The sequence below is a fragment of the Eptatretus burgeri genome, chromosome 11 (assembly GCF_056783735.1).
Source record: "Eptatretus burgeri isolate ZD-2024b chromosome 11, Ebu_testis_v1, whole genome shotgun sequence".
NCBI classification, from domain to species: Eukaryota; Metazoa; Chordata; class Myxini; order Myxiniformes; family Myxinidae; genus Eptatretus; species Eptatretus burgeri.
The window spans coordinates 54513830-54531329 of record NC_140971.1 but is presented as its reverse complement, the minus strand read 5'-3'; the positions used below and the strand labels follow the sequence as shown (position 1 = coordinate 54531329).

Here is a 17500-nt window from a genome sequence, read left to right as displayed (position 1 = left end):
ATATATATATTATATGTATATATATATATATTATATGTATATATATATATATATATATTATATGTATATATATATATATATATATATATATATATATATATATATATATATATATATATATATATATATATATATATATAATTTCTCTTCAGTGTGCGACTCCAAACTGTGAGTGGTGAGAGCACCAGAACTGCATTCCTTGCATCACCTACTGGATTGCCCTGGGATCGATAAGCACTGCCTGCCACGTGGAAACATTATCTCTTGCTAAACCACGCAGAACTTGGCATCATTATTGAATGTGGTTAGGAGCAATGATTATGTAAAGCCGTAAGCTGTTCTCTGACCAAAGCCAAATGCCTTTGTGTCAACGCCACAATTTGTTAATAAAATCATGTGTCCCATGACTTTTGGCTCTGATCCCAAAATAATTTGATGTGCCTCATGTCCAGATGTTATTGCATACATTTGCTGGATATGAAAGAAATGCGTCCATTCATTTTCGAGTGGAAGCTCTGAATGGACGGACTGACAGCACCAAAAATATAACCCCTCAGCTGGACTAATGGCAGGTCGAGACCGAAAAAGAAAAGCCAAGTTACTCCATATTATCTACTATTAAGGCAACTGATATATGAGAGAACTCTCACTGTTACCAATGGTGTAGTGACAAATAAGCCTGGTGTTGTCTTTGTGGTTAGAGTGGTGGCTTGGGATCCTCGGGTCTTGAGTTCAAGATCTGTTTTCCGCTGAATTAATACAAGGGGGTTGACTCAGCCTGTCATCCTTCTGAGGTTGTCGAAATGAGTACCAGTGTACTGGTAATAGGGGCACTGCATCAGCGGCATATCCGTGCCCATAACCAATGATGCAACCAGCAGCCAAAAAGCTGCACATGAAGGGAAGGGGTATTGATGGATTTATTAAAAAATCTGGTATTGGTGTGGTGCAAGCATGATGGGCCGAATGGCCTCCTCCTGTGCATGATTTCCTTGTAATCTTTGTAATTTATCAAGAGTCCACAAAACCAACATAAATTTGAGTTTATTATGCTTTTTTGAGAGAGCAATACCATGTCAACGTTGATGGAGTGAGTGTTTGGTACTTTGGTGAGAAGGTCAGATTACATTTTTAATGTAGATTTTGGGGCTGATTATCATGAAAGAGTACCAGTGTTGACAGTGGATGGATGTTCAACAAGCTATAACAATTATAGTGTTGAGGGAAACAGGAAAACAAGTAATGCAGACAGAAATACCATTAATGTGAGTAAAGACAGCCACAAACAGACAAAAATAGAAGAGCGAAAAAGAATTGAAAAGCTATTGGAGGCAACATGCAATAGCAATGGGCTGCCGTTCTTAAAAGCATGAAGAGAACGGCAGGAAAGGTCAAGGTGATAAATGTGATTCTGAAAATAGGGGAAAAGTGTTTGTGAGCATGAATCATAGATTTGGAGAAAGACAAATACTATTGAGTTGCTGCATGGAAATATATAAACTCATCGTGTTTTGGAGGAGCAGAGGCTGAAAAATAGACTGTTGAGACATTGAGATTGGAGGAAAAGTAGGAGAGAAATTTGATATCACTATTTTCTTGTCTGTAGCAATGTGATAGAGAGAATAAGGCTTTGTGCATAAACCTTCTGCCAAAAATGCCATTGAATATGTTGCCATATTGGTCTTCACTGTTGGACTAAACAGCGTGAGTCCATTCTCAGGATCAAAGTTCCATGACACAGTGAATGAATGCCTTGTTCACCTTCAGAAGATATAAGTAAACAATAGGGTATTTGGCTCGATGAAGCATTCCAAAGCAGCGACTAGTGATGGATGGTACTTTGAAAATATGGTGTGGTGAAAATGGTTTCGAGCTAATGGTAAGGGTGTAGATTTTCATATACTTTTACTCTGTCAGAGGTCGATTTCAAAAGTAAATTGGAGGATTTTACACCAGACCTTTGTGAAGAAGTGTTGATGTCATACATTCCCACAATTGGCCGTCTTATTTCCAGGTGGTTGTTCAACTTTTAGCTCACCTGCACTTTAGTCAGGTGAGCTGATGCGATCGAGCAGAATCCATAGGTGAATGAGTCAGTGAGGCAGTCAGTCCGTAAACACTTCAGTCATTATCACTTGAACCAAACACACGATTTTGATGAAATTTGGCCACAAGCTTCATATTTGATGCTTAACGAAATTGACTGCATCAAAATCTGCACTCATTCAGGAGTCTATTTAGGGGGAGGAGGTGGTTAAACCTCCTAAAATTGGTCTTTGCTTTTTTCTCAGAAACGACACACACAATTTCGATGAAACTTGACCACAACCTTCATTACCGATTTTGTACCAAAATGTATTGACTGCATCAAAATCTGCGCTTATTGAGGGGGTCTATGGGGGAGAGAGGCATTTCATTTCCCCTCCCCCCATAAGGGGGAGGGAGGGGTTTGACCCCCCCCCCCAAAAAAAGAAAAAAAAAAGGTATTTGCTCTCTTCTCTGAACGACACACAAAATTTCAATGAAACTTGACCACATCCTTCATCACCCATGATGCACCAAAGTTTGTTTACGGCATTAAATAATTCAGGGTCTAAGGGGATTTGCGGGGGGTTTGAATGGATACACTTTCGTATAATTTTACAGGAGAATTTGTCACTGTGGTACCAACTGTGCAATCTGTACAATCCAGGAACAGTAGGACATTGAAAATCTGCAAATAAATTTTTGAAAGGTAACACCTGACCTTTTGTTTAAAACTATTGATTGAGGGGGTTTCATTTAGTTCAGCATTTCAGCTATTCCAGAATGTAGATCCAGTAAACGTAATTGTTTTGTTTGCAAAAACTGTACAATCAGTTTGTTTGCAAAAAAGTGGAAGATGAAAACAATCAGTTTGTTCCAACGTAACAGTGCTATACATTGCTGTCCTACGAGACATACGAATAAAAGTGTCTGGTAAACTATCTTGAGTTAGTTGGTATATGAATATTCCAAGACAATATGAAAATAAATCAGCTATTTTAAGGATATTGCAATCGTAGAACAGCTTACTTGTACTTGAATAAAATCTAACTTTTATTTATTTATTATTCTAACAGTCCATTTCTGAATGATACTAATTTTGTCTATGTGGCCTTTGGAGCTGTTTCCCAAGCAAGTGTAATTCAAATAAGGCAAGATTAGTGTGCAATAGAGTATACACAAAACATGTATGGGAACAAAAGCTTTTAATTTGTTGATAACACCTGTATTTCGAGACAATAATTTACATAAAAAATTAATTTGTACTTTCCAAAACAGCTTACTGTCGATATAAACACCTATAAATTTTGTTGAGTCAACTTGTATGATGCTCTGACTATTTATTAAAACCTTTTCGGGTAAAGATAATATCATCCATCCATCAGGACCATACTCTGTACAGAGCATTGATGCTGTCTAAGCAGTCTCCTTGACTATTGGGCACAATCCTGGACGGGTCGCCACTCCAAAACAGGACAGGATACCAGCAAGCCGGCACTCATTTTGCCGACCTCGGAAGGATGACAGGTAGAGTCAACCCCACCTGGTATTAATTCAACAGATGAGTGGGATTTGAACTCAGGATCCTGGAATCGCAAGCCCACCACCCTAACCATTAAACCCACACCAGGTAAAAGATAATATAGAATTTCTAAATAGCATGAAATTTGTTTTGTTAATATGAAGGGACAATTTGTTAGCCCTGGATCCAATCAAAAACGAATCGCAATTCAGTATTCACAGTATCCAAGAGAGTTGCAGGACGATGGTGCAAGCAAGATAGATCAGTCGTCCACAAAAAGGATCAGTGATATTTGAAAATCATTAGTATATAAAATAAAAAAAAGTTTACCTAAGAGGGGACCCCACAGGAAATTGACTGAATGGTGACTCAAAACCATTTATATATTATTGAATTCGCTATATATGTGAGATATCCCTTATTGTCGGGTTTTCCGTCTGCCTGTCTGTGTGTATGTGTGTCTGCAACGAGAGGCTCCACAGTACGAACCAGAAAACTGATTTCGATGAAACTTTGCCAACAGGTGCCACATGGTCTTGGAATGTGCGCATTTGAATTTCGTTGCCTAGCAACCACCCTTTGCTGTGCAGCGGCTGAAAAACCGCGTACAGTATTTTCAATACTTGTCCTTCAGTTTTGAATATGGAGAAACGAGACTTCGGAATTAAACACTTCGAGATATTTAGAAAATTTTACTCGAGCTGATTTTTGATTGAGGTTTTATTTTTCAAATGGTAGTCCTTCAAAAATCGGGTGTCTATTCACCGTCATTTTTTATGAGGGGCTTAGGAAAGTGGGCGGAGCTTAGGGAAAGTGGACATGGTTGATGAAAAGTGGGAGTGGCGTGGGAAAGTGGACGTGGCTTATGGAAAGTGGGCGTGGCTTTTGAAAAATATTGTGTGGCTCAGGAGGTGTGGTCGAACAAGGGCATAGAGAGAAGTTTATCGGGTTTTCCGTGTGTGTGTGTGTGTGTGTGTGTGTGTGTGTGTGTGTGTGTCTGCAACGCGAGGCTCCACAGCACAAACCAGCAAACCGATTATTTTTCAAATGGTAGTCCTTCAAAAATAGGGTGTCTATTTACCGTCATTTTTTATGAGGAGTGCCAGTTGGCAAAATACGCAATAGGAAAAATCTTGCCAGGCAGAGGAACAATTGTATGTGAACCAATACGTCTTGGCAATGAATCTTCTTCGGTGGATCGGTCAGAATGAAAAGCATAGTATCCAGCGCTTCGATCCTAGCGAATCCCTCGTCGCCTACCGGCTTGTATACATATTGTTTTCTATCGGAAAGATAGTTCCTGAACCACTCCAAAGCCTTTCCCCTATTTCCATAATGAGATAGTTTATATTATAGTATATCATGATTAATTGTGCAGCAACTGTGAAACATCCTTGGAGAAACCCAGGAAAATATTAACTGTTTGTGACATGTTGTCAATAGCTTGGGTGACATTATCAATAAATAACAGCAATGTATGTGCAGTTGAATGTTTTTGGTGAAAACCAATTTGAGACTGAGCAAAAACATGAAAATTATCCTCCCCTTCTATTCTCGCATGGTATGCTGAAATTTGTGGTAAGGTAGTTGCTCTGAAATAGCTTGCTTTCTCTTCTTGGAACGCCATACTGACTGAAAGCAATCTCGGTTCATTCAACAAAGCCCGCTTCAAGTGTGTGTCCACTTAGAAGAGCTAGAAAACAACATCTGTCCAACCTGAAGAATGAACTTTCAAACATGTCTCCCTCCTATACATGTCTCAAATTTGCCTGGGAGCACCTTCTTCAGTGTATCTCTGGAGTATGCTCTCCCTTCATCCCTTGACTGTCTTCAAATAGCACCACAGCCGACTCCAATTGTGAGAAGGCCGGATGCTTCAATTCTGTGTTTGATTCCAAATCTTGTGTACCCAACCATTCGCTCTCTGTACCCACCCTTCCCTGTCATACCTAACTGCTCCTGGACTCTGTGTCTTTTACACCTGAAAAGGTGGAGAAGTTTCTGTCCACCCTCCACTCTGATTCTGCAACTGGACCAGATGGCATCAGCTCACGTGTCCAAACAACTTGCTCTGCTGCTCTTACACATCCTCTTTCTGCTCTTTTCATCCTATCATTTACGCTAGCTTCTCCTCCACCTTCTTTGAAATCAGCCAACATCACTGCATTGCAACATGATAAGGTGCAAAAACCAGTCCCCTAAACTTTCGACTTATTAGCTTACTTACAGTCATCAACGAGGTAATTGAATCCATCATCGCAGTTGATATTAAGTCCTTCCTCTTCTCCAACGGCCTCATCTCAGATCACCAATCAGATTCAGACCAGGTCATTCCACCTTGGATATGCTGCCCGTACTCACCCAACAATAGAAGAACGCCCTCAATGTCAGACGTGTTATCAGGGCTGTCGGTCTGGACCATAGACATCTGAAATTAACCCTTTGAACCCTGGCGGCCAGTTTACTGGCCGTCATTCAAACCTCCATTTACCTGAGTGACTGGTGCTATACTCTTGTTTACAAACACATCACAAGCAACCTTTTAAGCAATTAGTGACTCCATTAAATCGCACCTGATCTTTGGTCTGCGTCACCGCTTATTGCTCAGGAAGTGCAAGGAAGGCTTTTGCTCTGCACGCAATTTGGTCGTTCTGCCACCGCTTCCCACCCTGTCCTGCCGTGTGTGTCGTCAGAGTCTCGTTTGAGGTGCGAGTGCAAGGGAGGTTTTTTCCGTGTGCATGCTTTGATACACATGCCAATTGGCCCATCCTTGTGTACATGCCATGCCGTGAGTCTCATTTGAGGTGCGAGTGCAAAGGAGGTTTTCGCTATGCACATACTAATTTGATACACATGCCAGTCAGCCCATCCTTTGGTACATGCCAGGCCGTGAAAATCTCGTTCGAGGTGTGAGTGCGAAAGAAAATAACATGATTGTTCTGTTATTCTTTTTCGTCGACTCTTTTTTTATTTTTTATTTTTTAGACCCATTTTTAGACCTCCTGTGACCATGTCACCGGTGGCATTGTTTTGGGGTTGACATTCTGTACGTTCATACGTACATGCTAATTTTCTCCGTTTTCTCTGCAACCGCTTATCCGATTGACGTGAAATTTTGACCGTAGATGCGACTCATCATGCAGAATTTTAAAATGATAATTATGACGTCATAAGTCACGTGGGGGTGGCAGTCATGTTGAAAAAACGGAAAAACTTTGGACTTCTGTATCTCCTAAACCGCAAGATGGAGAAAATTGAAACTTGGCACCTGGTAACGATTCTGCATGGGGAAGAGCGATTTGACTATGATGTCATCGGTGAAGTGGTTCAAAATTCGACAAGTACCTGAGTGACTTGCGACCCCTCAGACCTCTCCGTTGTTTTTTTTATTTTTGTGGAATAGAGAAGCTTGGTGCCATTGGGTTTTGGCATTCGATGAGTATGATTACTTTCCGCTGCATTCGATCAGTTTGAAAAATTTTCAGGTTCATGTAGTTCATCAACATCATCAGTCACATGTTCTCGCAGCCATGTTGAACAAAAAGCCATATTCGCTCAACGAGAAACTCCAAAGATGTGATCGGCCACTCATTCTGAATTTGATTTGATAAAGTGGACGTCGTGGCTCAGGTGTCCGAATGAAGTGGGGATGTATCGAAGCGGAGCAGCATGTTTTTTTTTTCAGCATACAAATTTCACGAAATTTTCACCATAGATGCGACTACTCATGTAGAATGTTTTTGTGATAACTATGATGTTATAGGACACATGGTGTGGCAGCCATATTGGAAAAAAGGAAAAACTTTTGACCTCTGTATCTCTGAAACTGCTCCATGGGAAAAAAATTGAAACTTGGCACATGTGAAGTATTGCCCATGGGAAACAAGGGTGTTTTTTTTTTGATGATGTCATCCGTGGATTCCTCATGACGTCATAATTTCATATGTCAAACGATTTATCCGATCAGTGCGAAAATTTTTGAGGGTCATCCAAGGCTAAATTGTAATTGGCAAAAAAATTGATGACATCATTGGTCATGTGATTTGGTAGCCATGTTGTTTTTAACATAAAACCTTCTGAAATATTCTTCGTAACGGCTGAACAGATCAAGGCCAAACTTTACAGGTGTGATCACCTAACCATGAGGAACCAAAAATTCTCCACCTATGATGTCATAGGTCATATGGTTTGGCAGCTATGATTTTTTGAAGAATAAACATTTTAAAATCTACTTCTGCAGAACGTCTTGACAGATCAAAAGGAAACTTCACTTACATGTTCCCCAAGCCTTGGGGATACCAGGGTGTTCACAAATAATTAATATGTCACATGGTCTGGCAGCCATATTTGTTTGAATGAAATACTTTAAAAAAATCTTTCTCTTGAACCGCTTCATCAATCGATGTGAAACGTCACACTTATGATTGAGTAGACATGTGGAATATATGTTTTAAATTTCAACCTGATCGGATGCATGGTCTGACAGTCAGAATTATTTAATATTTTAAATCTGGGTTCAGGGATGAAAATCAAATTTGGTACAAGTATGTATAATGATGTTATAATGTAGGCAGAGGCATATCTGGTGACGTCATGATGTCGAAGGTTGTCGTTTTAGTGGTGCTTATTTTTTTTGAACATGTTTTCTCTCAGCAATCACTTGGCCGATTGACATAACATATTCAGGGAAGGAGCGATTTCCCCCCCCCCACAACCCACAATCGAGAATATCTTCATGATAATTGTGATGTCATAGGTCATTTGGTATGGCAGCCATTTTGGATTAAGCACAAAAAATTTCAACATTATATCTCTGAAACCACTGATCTGAAAAATTTGAAGCTTGGCACATTTAATTCTACCCCCAATGGGGAATATAGGATTGTAAGGATGACGTCAATTGAGGGTTGTAAGGATGACCGGCCTTAAATGTTTTAACCAAAATCTTTGTTTACCATTGAGATTCATTGTGTACGTCGATGCCGTAATATTTTCATCAATTGAGCTTTTGTCATGAAATCTTCAACAAACCTTTATTATGAGATTATGGAGAACACAAATTCATGTGTACAATTTATTTTAACTGTCATTTTCATCAAGTTTAGTTTGAGTACAAAGTGCATGCGGATGGGCTTTGCATTTTCAAATGTTTTCTAGTTTGCACTTGTAAAGTCAAAATATTTGCCTGGTATTCACAATTTATCTGCAATTATTTGATCATTCGTGGAAGAGAAACAACCCAAAATACTCTCTTCAGTCAATGCCTTTTGATGAGATCCCATTCGACTGTTACTTACAATAATGTTCATCTTTTAAACACTTTTCCTAGGACTGATTTTACAATAATATAGAGTACATACCCTTGTAGAACGATTTATATGGAGAGGAAATATTCGGCACATTTTATGAAGAAATTGCAAGTTTCAGTTTGGCTCAACTGTCTGAGCTTCTATATTTTATGCTGTTAACTACAGAATTAATTTCCAACTCTAATGGGAAGGCAATGACAAATCATCCTAAAGGCCCGGTCACACCTTGACGTTTTAGCCAACGTATGCCGATTTTTGAATTTTTTTTCTAAAACGCTGGCACACGTTGAATACGTTATGGGTAAGTTTTGATAACATTGAGAGCACGCTGAAAAACACTGCCATACGTCGTTGTACGCTGGTTTTAAACGTTGTACTTTTCGGTTGTCCTCAAATTTTTTCATGCTTGAAATTTCACGACGTATGCCGGCGTATGACTCACACGTTCCGCTACGCTGGCCACAAGTTGTATGCACGGTCTGCGATCGTTGACAGACGTCAACACATGCTACTTGTAAGTTAATCATAAGTTGAGACACGCCGAGGTAATGTTTAGCGTACCCGAAACTTATTTCTAACCTATGATTAACGTGTTGTTGGCACGTTACGCGATCGTTGCCACACATCGACAGACGTTACTTTTAAGTTACTCATAGGCTGAAAGACGTCGGTATAATGGATCGTCCTTGCGTCAGCGTCCACGGCCACGGCCAGGACACTTATTTGCAGCATTCTTCAAACTTTTCTTCGGCATGACGAGGATGTTCACACTTCGATGTCTAGCTTGGCTATGATTCCAATTGTCCATCGGCAGCGTCTATTTAAAATAGTCGAGTTTGAGCGTTTTAACACGTTCAGAAGAAACGCTTCAAATTTCAAAACCTCAGCGTCAAAAAACAAAGGCGAGTGAAAGCAATTTAAATCGTTCATTGTAAACAATGAAAATAGCAGTGGTACCGTTTAAAAGTCGTTGAGTGTAAAAAAATCCAATTCTTGAGCGCAAGCGTCTACTTTCAATAGTGAGGTTTGAGCGATTTTGCACGTTCAATAGAAACGATTAAAATTTCCGAGCGCTAGCATCAAAAAACAAAGGCGAGTGACAGCAATTTAAATCGTTCATTGTAAACAATGAAAATGGCTGAGTGGTATCGTTTAAAAGTCGTTGAGTGTAAAAAAAATCCAATTGTTGAGCGCAAGCGTCTACTTTCAATAGTGGAGATGCAGCCATTTAAATCGTTGAGTGGCAGCCTATGAACCTACCCGTGGACACGCGGACGCAAGGATGATCCATCATAACCCACACCCTCCCCCTCACACTCACCTACCACTGCCAACATGACCAAACTACTACTAATACTAATACTAATACTAATACTAATACTGATACTGATACTGATACTGATACTGTTACTGCTGACATGGACATCGACTCAAAAAGGAACTCGAAAACACTGTTGGGTTCCCTTTTATGAGCAGCATTTTTATATACCAATTCCCAAAACCACTGGGAACACGTCTTTATATGGCAGTTGTAACCTAGAAACACGTTCATTTTTTTTTTTTTTGTCGACCGGAAGACGTCATTGGAATACGTCTACATACGTCGATGTGTGTTGGGACTACGTAAAGAATTGGTTCAAAGCACGTCAAACACAAGTTAGAAATAAGTTTCGCGTAAAAAAGACATTACCGCGACGTGTTTCGACTTATGAGTAGCTTATAAGTAGCCTTTGTGGACGTGTGTAAGCGTCCACATATCATGTGTAAAACTTATCCCCATCGCATGCGGAACGTGTGTCATATGCCGAGTACTCGTAAAATTTTGAACATGTTTAAAATTTCTTGACGTACTCTAGTTACTACGACGTATGATAGCGTACTTTAGCGTTGTACTCATGTATACCAAACTTACTCATACCGAATTTGACGTGCCCCAACGTTTTAGACACATTTTTCTTAGGTCGGCATACGCTGGCAAGATCGCCAAGGTGTGACCGCGATGTTGACACTTCCATTTCTACGGCAGTTATGATTCGAATCGTTGTGCGTCAGCCTTTTAATAGGCTACGTCACGACATCGTCGGCGATGCGTGCAACGCGCTATGCTGAAGTTAGACTATCGTTGGGCATCGGTTGTGTAGGCCGACAACAGGTTCAGCATTCGTTGGTATAAGTTATCTATAACACAACGAAACGTTCTGTGTCCATTACTAATATGTTATGCATCCGACCAACTCGTTATGAATACGTCCGAATCTTAAAAAAAAAAACATCAAAAGTTCGTCAGCCAGCGTTTTACATACATTTTAATACGTTGCCATCGCTGGCTAAAACGTCAAGGTGTGACCGGGCCTTAAGCAGTCATTTGCCCAAGATGCTGTTTTGACAAAGGCTAACTCAGGAGGTTGATATTCCTGTCTTTGTTTTCATAATAGTTCAATTTTAATTATTTATTTTTGCCTACACTCATATCGTTGAAAAAAAATCTGAAATTCATTATTTAGTCATCATCAGTTTTGTCTTAATCAGTTAATAATTATTATGTTATTTATTTTTTATTGTAAGCATGCATCCCAAACTAAACTCATTATATTATGGTGTAATAATAAGTGAGGACTATGAGTTTAAACATTGTTCTGAAGTTATCAAGCATGTCTGCTAATAAGAAAGAGTACATTAGTATCCAGATAGCTTATGTGTATGTTGATAATCATCATTAAATATATAAAATAATATTCTCTTTGAAAGGGAGCTGTATTTTATCAATTTGTTTTCACATTATTACCTTCGCATTCTGCGAAAGGTTATGTTTTGGTCGCTGTGTATTTATTTATTTGTGAATGTGTGTTTGTTTGTTATTCGCATAACTCAGAAAGTGTTAAACCGAATTGCATGAAATTTGGTGGCATGATTCGTGAGTATCTAAGGACGATTTGATTAGATTTTGGGAGCGATCGGGTCAAAGGTCAAGGTCAAGGTCATGAAAAGGTCAAAAACACTCTTTTGAGCATAACTTCCTTCATAATATGGCTATCGACATGCAACCACCGCCATATTGCTCCATGACAAGATACGTTTCGGATATGTAGTATCGGATTTGACGTAACGTCATCGGAAGTGCGTCTAAATGACATCACAAGATGACGTAAATTTTCAATTTTCGATCTCATCAGTTTTGATCATACCATTTTGTAGGACTTACCTTACGGACGTCACACACCAAATTTGACTTCGATCGGACTGACCGTTATGACGTCATTGACGTTTGAACATGACGTTTTTCAATTGTGGCTAAAATGTCCTGATATTTTACATTCAAATATCTATATAATTTATAAAGCAAAGTCACCCAAATCCAGGCATTAGGATCAGTACCAAAATATCTGTTTATTGATGTACAGGTTTTGCCAATTAACTCTGTAGTCAAGGTCAAGGTCACACTCAAGGTCAAAATATACTTGGAGGCATAGCTTCAGATCTAATAGAGCTATTGACATGAAACCAACGTTAAAACGTTCAGTGAACTACGACCTTTCAGAATGGTACTCCCCGATTGGACGTGACGTCCCCGGAAGTGCGTCTAAATGACGTCAAAAGATGACGTCATTTTAAAACTTTTTAATTTTTCAGTGTTTATCATTCCATTTTGTTTGACTGCCTTCAAGGTCGTTACACACCAAATTTGACGTCAATCGGACTGACGGTTGTGACGTCATGGACGTTTTAAAATGACGTTTTTCAAATGTGCCCGGAAAAAAAGTTGCGGCGGCCAAGGTATGCGCTCTACTGAGTGCCCGTTCTAGTTCATGTAATTATCATCACCATTTCTTAAATATATTTATGTTTTGGGTCTTCAAATATCTTCCAAGATTTTGAAATGCTTACAGCCCATGAGTATCAGAACATTTGAAATCATTTCTAACTGTTTTCAAATGTTCTTATACTTCCATGAATCTAAAACTATCTAAAAATCTAAGCTCAAGGTTTTAAGTTGGACTAACATTCCTTTTCTTTGAGTAAGACAATACTTTTTTCCCCTGTGTTGGAATTATCTTTTTTGCTCCATTTGAGTGTCTTAATACTGCCATTAATAAATAAGCATCAGAACTTGAAAAATCATTGATAGTTTGCTTTAACTTTAAATATCTTGCTTGCTGGGATACCTTTCTTACAAGGAATAGATCTCGTTTGCCTAACTTTTGATTTAATGAGCTACTCACAGCTCTTTTACATTTTCCTGTGAGATGACAATGATCTTGAACAATGAGTGCCATTAGCTGTATACAATTTGGTCATCCTTACTCTATGACTGTTCTTGTGAACAGCTGCTTATTGATTCATAGATTGAGAAACATTTGTAGCAGAATGGATTCAATCAAAAGGACATTTATTGAGGAATGCTAACGGCTGTAAGACGCAAGGAGAATCTGACGTTTTGGGTATTAACCTTTCGAAAGTTTGCACACCTCGATCAAAGTTCAGTTGATTCCAACCATTGATATAACTGTCCACAGATGCAAATTGATACTAGCGTCCATGAGCAAGACGAGTTCTTCATTCTACTTGTTGTAGCATAGTCCATAAGTCATCGGTATGAAGTGCATTGTCAGATGCAAAACGCTTTTATTCGTTGTATTTATGCTCATAGTTACAAACTGCATCCAGATTTGTGAAACAAACCTTACTTTGACTATACAACTCTACTTGTGCATATTTTTATACCATATTATGTCATTATTTGAGTGAATTGTTGTTATCGAAAGATAACTTTTATTTTTTATTTTTTTAGGATCTCTTCAGCAAGTCTGACCCTTTCTTGGAGATTCACAAAATAGAAGATGACAATTCACTGCAACTCATACACAGGACAGAGGTTGTTAATTTTGTTAATTTACAAAAGCATGATTTTGTTTTTGCCTAACTATAGTGGTTAGCTTGCTTTTCTTCGGCTCAACGTAGTGATGTTCGTTCTCCTGTTCCACTTCCCTTTGAAAGGGGTGAGGTCCAATGGCACCAAGCTTCTGTCCTGCCTTGACCACAATACTCTCCACTTCCCTCTGTCCTCAGCCAACTCTCTCCACTCTCCAACTACCCCTACCTGACTGATATCCCTCCTCACACAATCCTCCCATTTCAACTGTGGTCTACTTCCAATCCTCCTACCTTGCTCCCTCAACCTATCCACTCTCTTTGCCATTCTCTCTTCCCCCATCCTCACCAAGTGCCCATCCCATCTCAGCCAGAATTTCACCAATCTCCCCATCAAGCTTATTTGCACACCAATCTTCTCCCTCAGTTCATCTATCCTCCTCCTATCCACCCTCTTCACTCCCGCAATCCTCCTGATCCAGTTGCTCTCACAAATCTGCAGCCTCAGTTGTTGTCTCTGTCAGTGCCACAGTTTCTAGACCATAAAGGTAGACTGGTGTGACACACGACATCAGAACCTTCCCTTTCAATTTCCATGATATATTTTTGTCTGCCATTAATCCCTCCACCCTCCTCCACACATTCGCAGGCACCTGAATCCTCCACACTTCTTCCTCTGATGACTTCCCATCAACAGTCACTATTCCCCCATATACTCAAACCTATTTCCCTGGCTGATCTCCTTCCCCTCTAACCTGATAATCATTTATTTTCTCTGCTGCCCGATCCACATCACCCTGGTCTTCTCCATACTCATCTTCAGCCCATGTTTCTCAAATGCCTCCTTCCACTCTCCCAGTACTTCCTGCATCTCTCGCCTACTTTCCGCCACGACTGCCAGATCGTCCGCATACAACATCCTCCCCAGAATACCCCTCACGTTTACTTTCCTGCTTACCAGCTCCATCACCATGATAAACATTAGTGGGCTGAGAGCGCTTCGCTGCCTCAAAATGATGTTCACACTGTACTCCTCAGACAAACGAGGACCAACCAAAACTCTTCATTTCGTTCCCTTGTACATCCCTTCCACCAACCTAACATCTTCCGGCACTCCCATCCATCTCAGTATTACCATCACCATCTCTCTGGGGACAGTGTCTTAGCCTTCTCGAGGTCCACAAATCCCAATGCCATTTCACCTTGCACCTCCAAGCTATTCTCCACCAGCTGATTCAGCATGAACATCCCATCCATCGTCCACTTACCCTTTCTAAACCCCTGCTGCTCTTCTCCGATCTCAATCTCCACACTCTTCCCTATCCTCCCATTCAGAATCCTCTCCAGCACCTTCATGACGTGACTTATGAGCATAATACCCCTGTACTTCCCCGGATCTTGAACATCGCCCTCCCTCTTCCCAATCAGCATGACTAACCCTGCCCTCCACTCCTCCTGAGCTGAACACTCTATCATACATACATACATTCAAAAACCTCTTTGCCCAAATGACTCCAACTTCTCCAGCTGCAATGATCATCTCTGTACACACTTCATCAATGCTTGGCACTCTTCCCTTTTTCAACCTCCTCAATGCCATCTGCACTTCTTCCTCCATGATCTCCACCAACTCCTTTTTGCCCTCTGCATAACATGGTAGCTCCAACTCACTGTTGTTTCCTCTCCAGTTCAACATCTCCCCGCAACATCCTTCCCACACCTTCAATACTGCCCCCTCTTTGTCACTCGCATCTTATCCTCATCCTTAATCACTGCCTCCCTTCCTGTCCTTACTATCCTCATCCTTGTCCTGAGCCAGTTTATAAACCATCCTGTTCCCACCATCCCCTTCCAACTTGTTGTATACCTCCATATCATTCCTCACCTTATCCACAGCTCTCCTTGCTGCCTTCTTCTTCTTCTTCTGCCCAAACAGGTGCATCAACCCTGCATCCGGTTGGCTCCCTCTATGCTTGATCTTCTTTATCCTCCTCCAAACTTTCTTCTTTTCATGAACTGCCTTCCCGACCTCCTCCGTCCACCACATCTGATTTCTATCCCTGGACGATGCACCCTTTACTGACGTCCTTCCACACAAAACTTCTGCAATTCACCTGAATACCTCTCCGTACTTCTTCCACTCCTCCAAAACTTCTGCTTCTTCACTAAGTTGCTCATACCTAGCCCTTATCTTCTCCCTGTACTCGATGAGGATGATTCCCCCACAGATTCTTACCCCTGCTCTTAACCTCTCTCGTTCTCTCCATCCAAACCACAAACATCATAGGCTTGTGCCGGGTTGTAACATGCTCTCCCACCATCACCTTGCAATCCTTTACCCCATACAACTGTTGCTTCCTTCCCACCACCAAGTCCAATTCTGTTCTATGCTGTCCACTCATATAGGTAATCTTGTGGCTTTCCGGATTTTGAAAGAATGAACACACGACAAGGGGGGCTGGAGACAAGAGGGGCAGGAGAGGGAAGGACAAAACAGTGGGGAACAGAGACATTAGGAGATCTGTGAAAGGGAGAGGGATGGGGCAGGGAACACGGGGTATACAAGATGGACACCACAGGGACTTTCAGGAAGGAAGGCAGGGAATTTGAAGGAGGTGGGTTTGGGGTGGATTAGCAGGGAAAGAAAACATCATGGTTTTGGATGGGGTAAGATAAGGTGGTGGTGAACACCTGTTTTGAAGAACTGGAGGGAAGAATGGGATTGAAGAGAATGTGGGAGTTTATTCCAAAAGTGGGGAAAAAGAGAAATGAAAGAGTGAAGGTAAGCAATGATTCGTGATTTTGATAGTTTTACCAGAAGGGGGTTGCTGGCAGACCTTGAGTGCCCTGCAGGAAAATATGGGGGGGGGGAGATATCGCAGACAGAGCAGGGGGTGGCGCGAGACCAGAGAGAAGATGGTAGAAGACAGAAAGACCACCGTCCTGCCTGCGGTGAGAGAGTAAGAGGCCCAAAGACAGCCTCACCGTGGGAGATACCAATAATCTTAAATGCCTTAGTTTCCACATCGTGAAGCTGAGAAAGGTGAGAGGCAGGAGCACCAGACCAGAGGGGAGAGCAGTGCTCCATCAGGCTGCCGATGAAATCTTTGTATGTGGTCAGGAGCTCAGGTGGGCCTAGGAAGGACTTTGCATGATGGAGGCCCAGCCGGTGACTGGCTTTAGAGGCCAGGTTGGAAATGTGGCTTTCCCAGAAGCTTGAATGAAAGGACTTATTCCAAAAGATTGTTGAGAAAGTATATGGCTGCGGGGGGGGGGGGGGGAGGTGTTCAAACCATCCTTTCGGAGAGACGTAGTGAGAGTGTGAGATTTGTCAGGATTGAGAGACATGTTCCACGGGTTGGACCAGTTTTTGATTTCACCCAGATCTGCAGAGAGCAAAGAAACTTCTGCTTGCTGGTCTGAGGGATGACAGATGGTACGGCAGAAGGTGGAGTCATCAGCATTGTGATAAAGAGGATTTTCCAGAGTCAGAGAGATCGTTTATGAAAACCAGAAAAAGAACAGGGCCCAGAATGCTGCCTTGAGGAACTCCAGCCTGGACAGGAAGAGAGGATGAGAGAACTCCATTTAGGGCCACAAGTTGGCTGCGACAAGAGAGGAAGTCTACGAGACATGAATGGAGATGGCCTTGGATACCATAGGAAGAGAGTTTGGTGAGCAGGGCAGGGTGACAGACCGTATTGAAAGCATGCGATATGTCGAGGGAGATGGCTTTGATTTCATGTCTGGGATTGAGTACCTCCATCCATTGTTG

General features: G+C 41.1%; 1 protein-coding gene and 1 long non-coding RNA gene across 8 annotated transcripts in view; one reads left to right on the top strand and one right to left on the bottom strand.

The window, feature by feature from the left end:
* The window catches only part of LOC147017098 (copine-4-like), a 186069-nt gene that overhangs the window by 67043 nt on the left and 101526 nt on the right, over window positions 1-17500 (top strand). For 3 of the 4 annotated variants that reach the window (XR_015049342.1, XM_085846470.1, XM_085846468.1), the window contains exon 5: window positions 13646-13729. The exons of the other annotated variant lie outside the window; for it this stretch is intronic. Coding sequence is in view for 2 of the 3 variants with exons in the window: in XM_085846470.1 (XP_085702596.1) it covers window positions 13646-13729 (84 nt within the window). In the remaining variant the exon portion in view is untranslated. The remainder of the gene's footprint in view (window positions 1-13645; window positions 13730-17500) is intronic. 4 annotated transcript variants of the gene reach the window in all.
* The window catches only part of LOC147017099 (uncharacterized), a 148662-nt gene that overhangs the window by 67042 nt on the left and 64120 nt on the right, over window positions 1-17500 (bottom strand). The gene's annotated exons all lie outside the window — the stretch shown is intronic.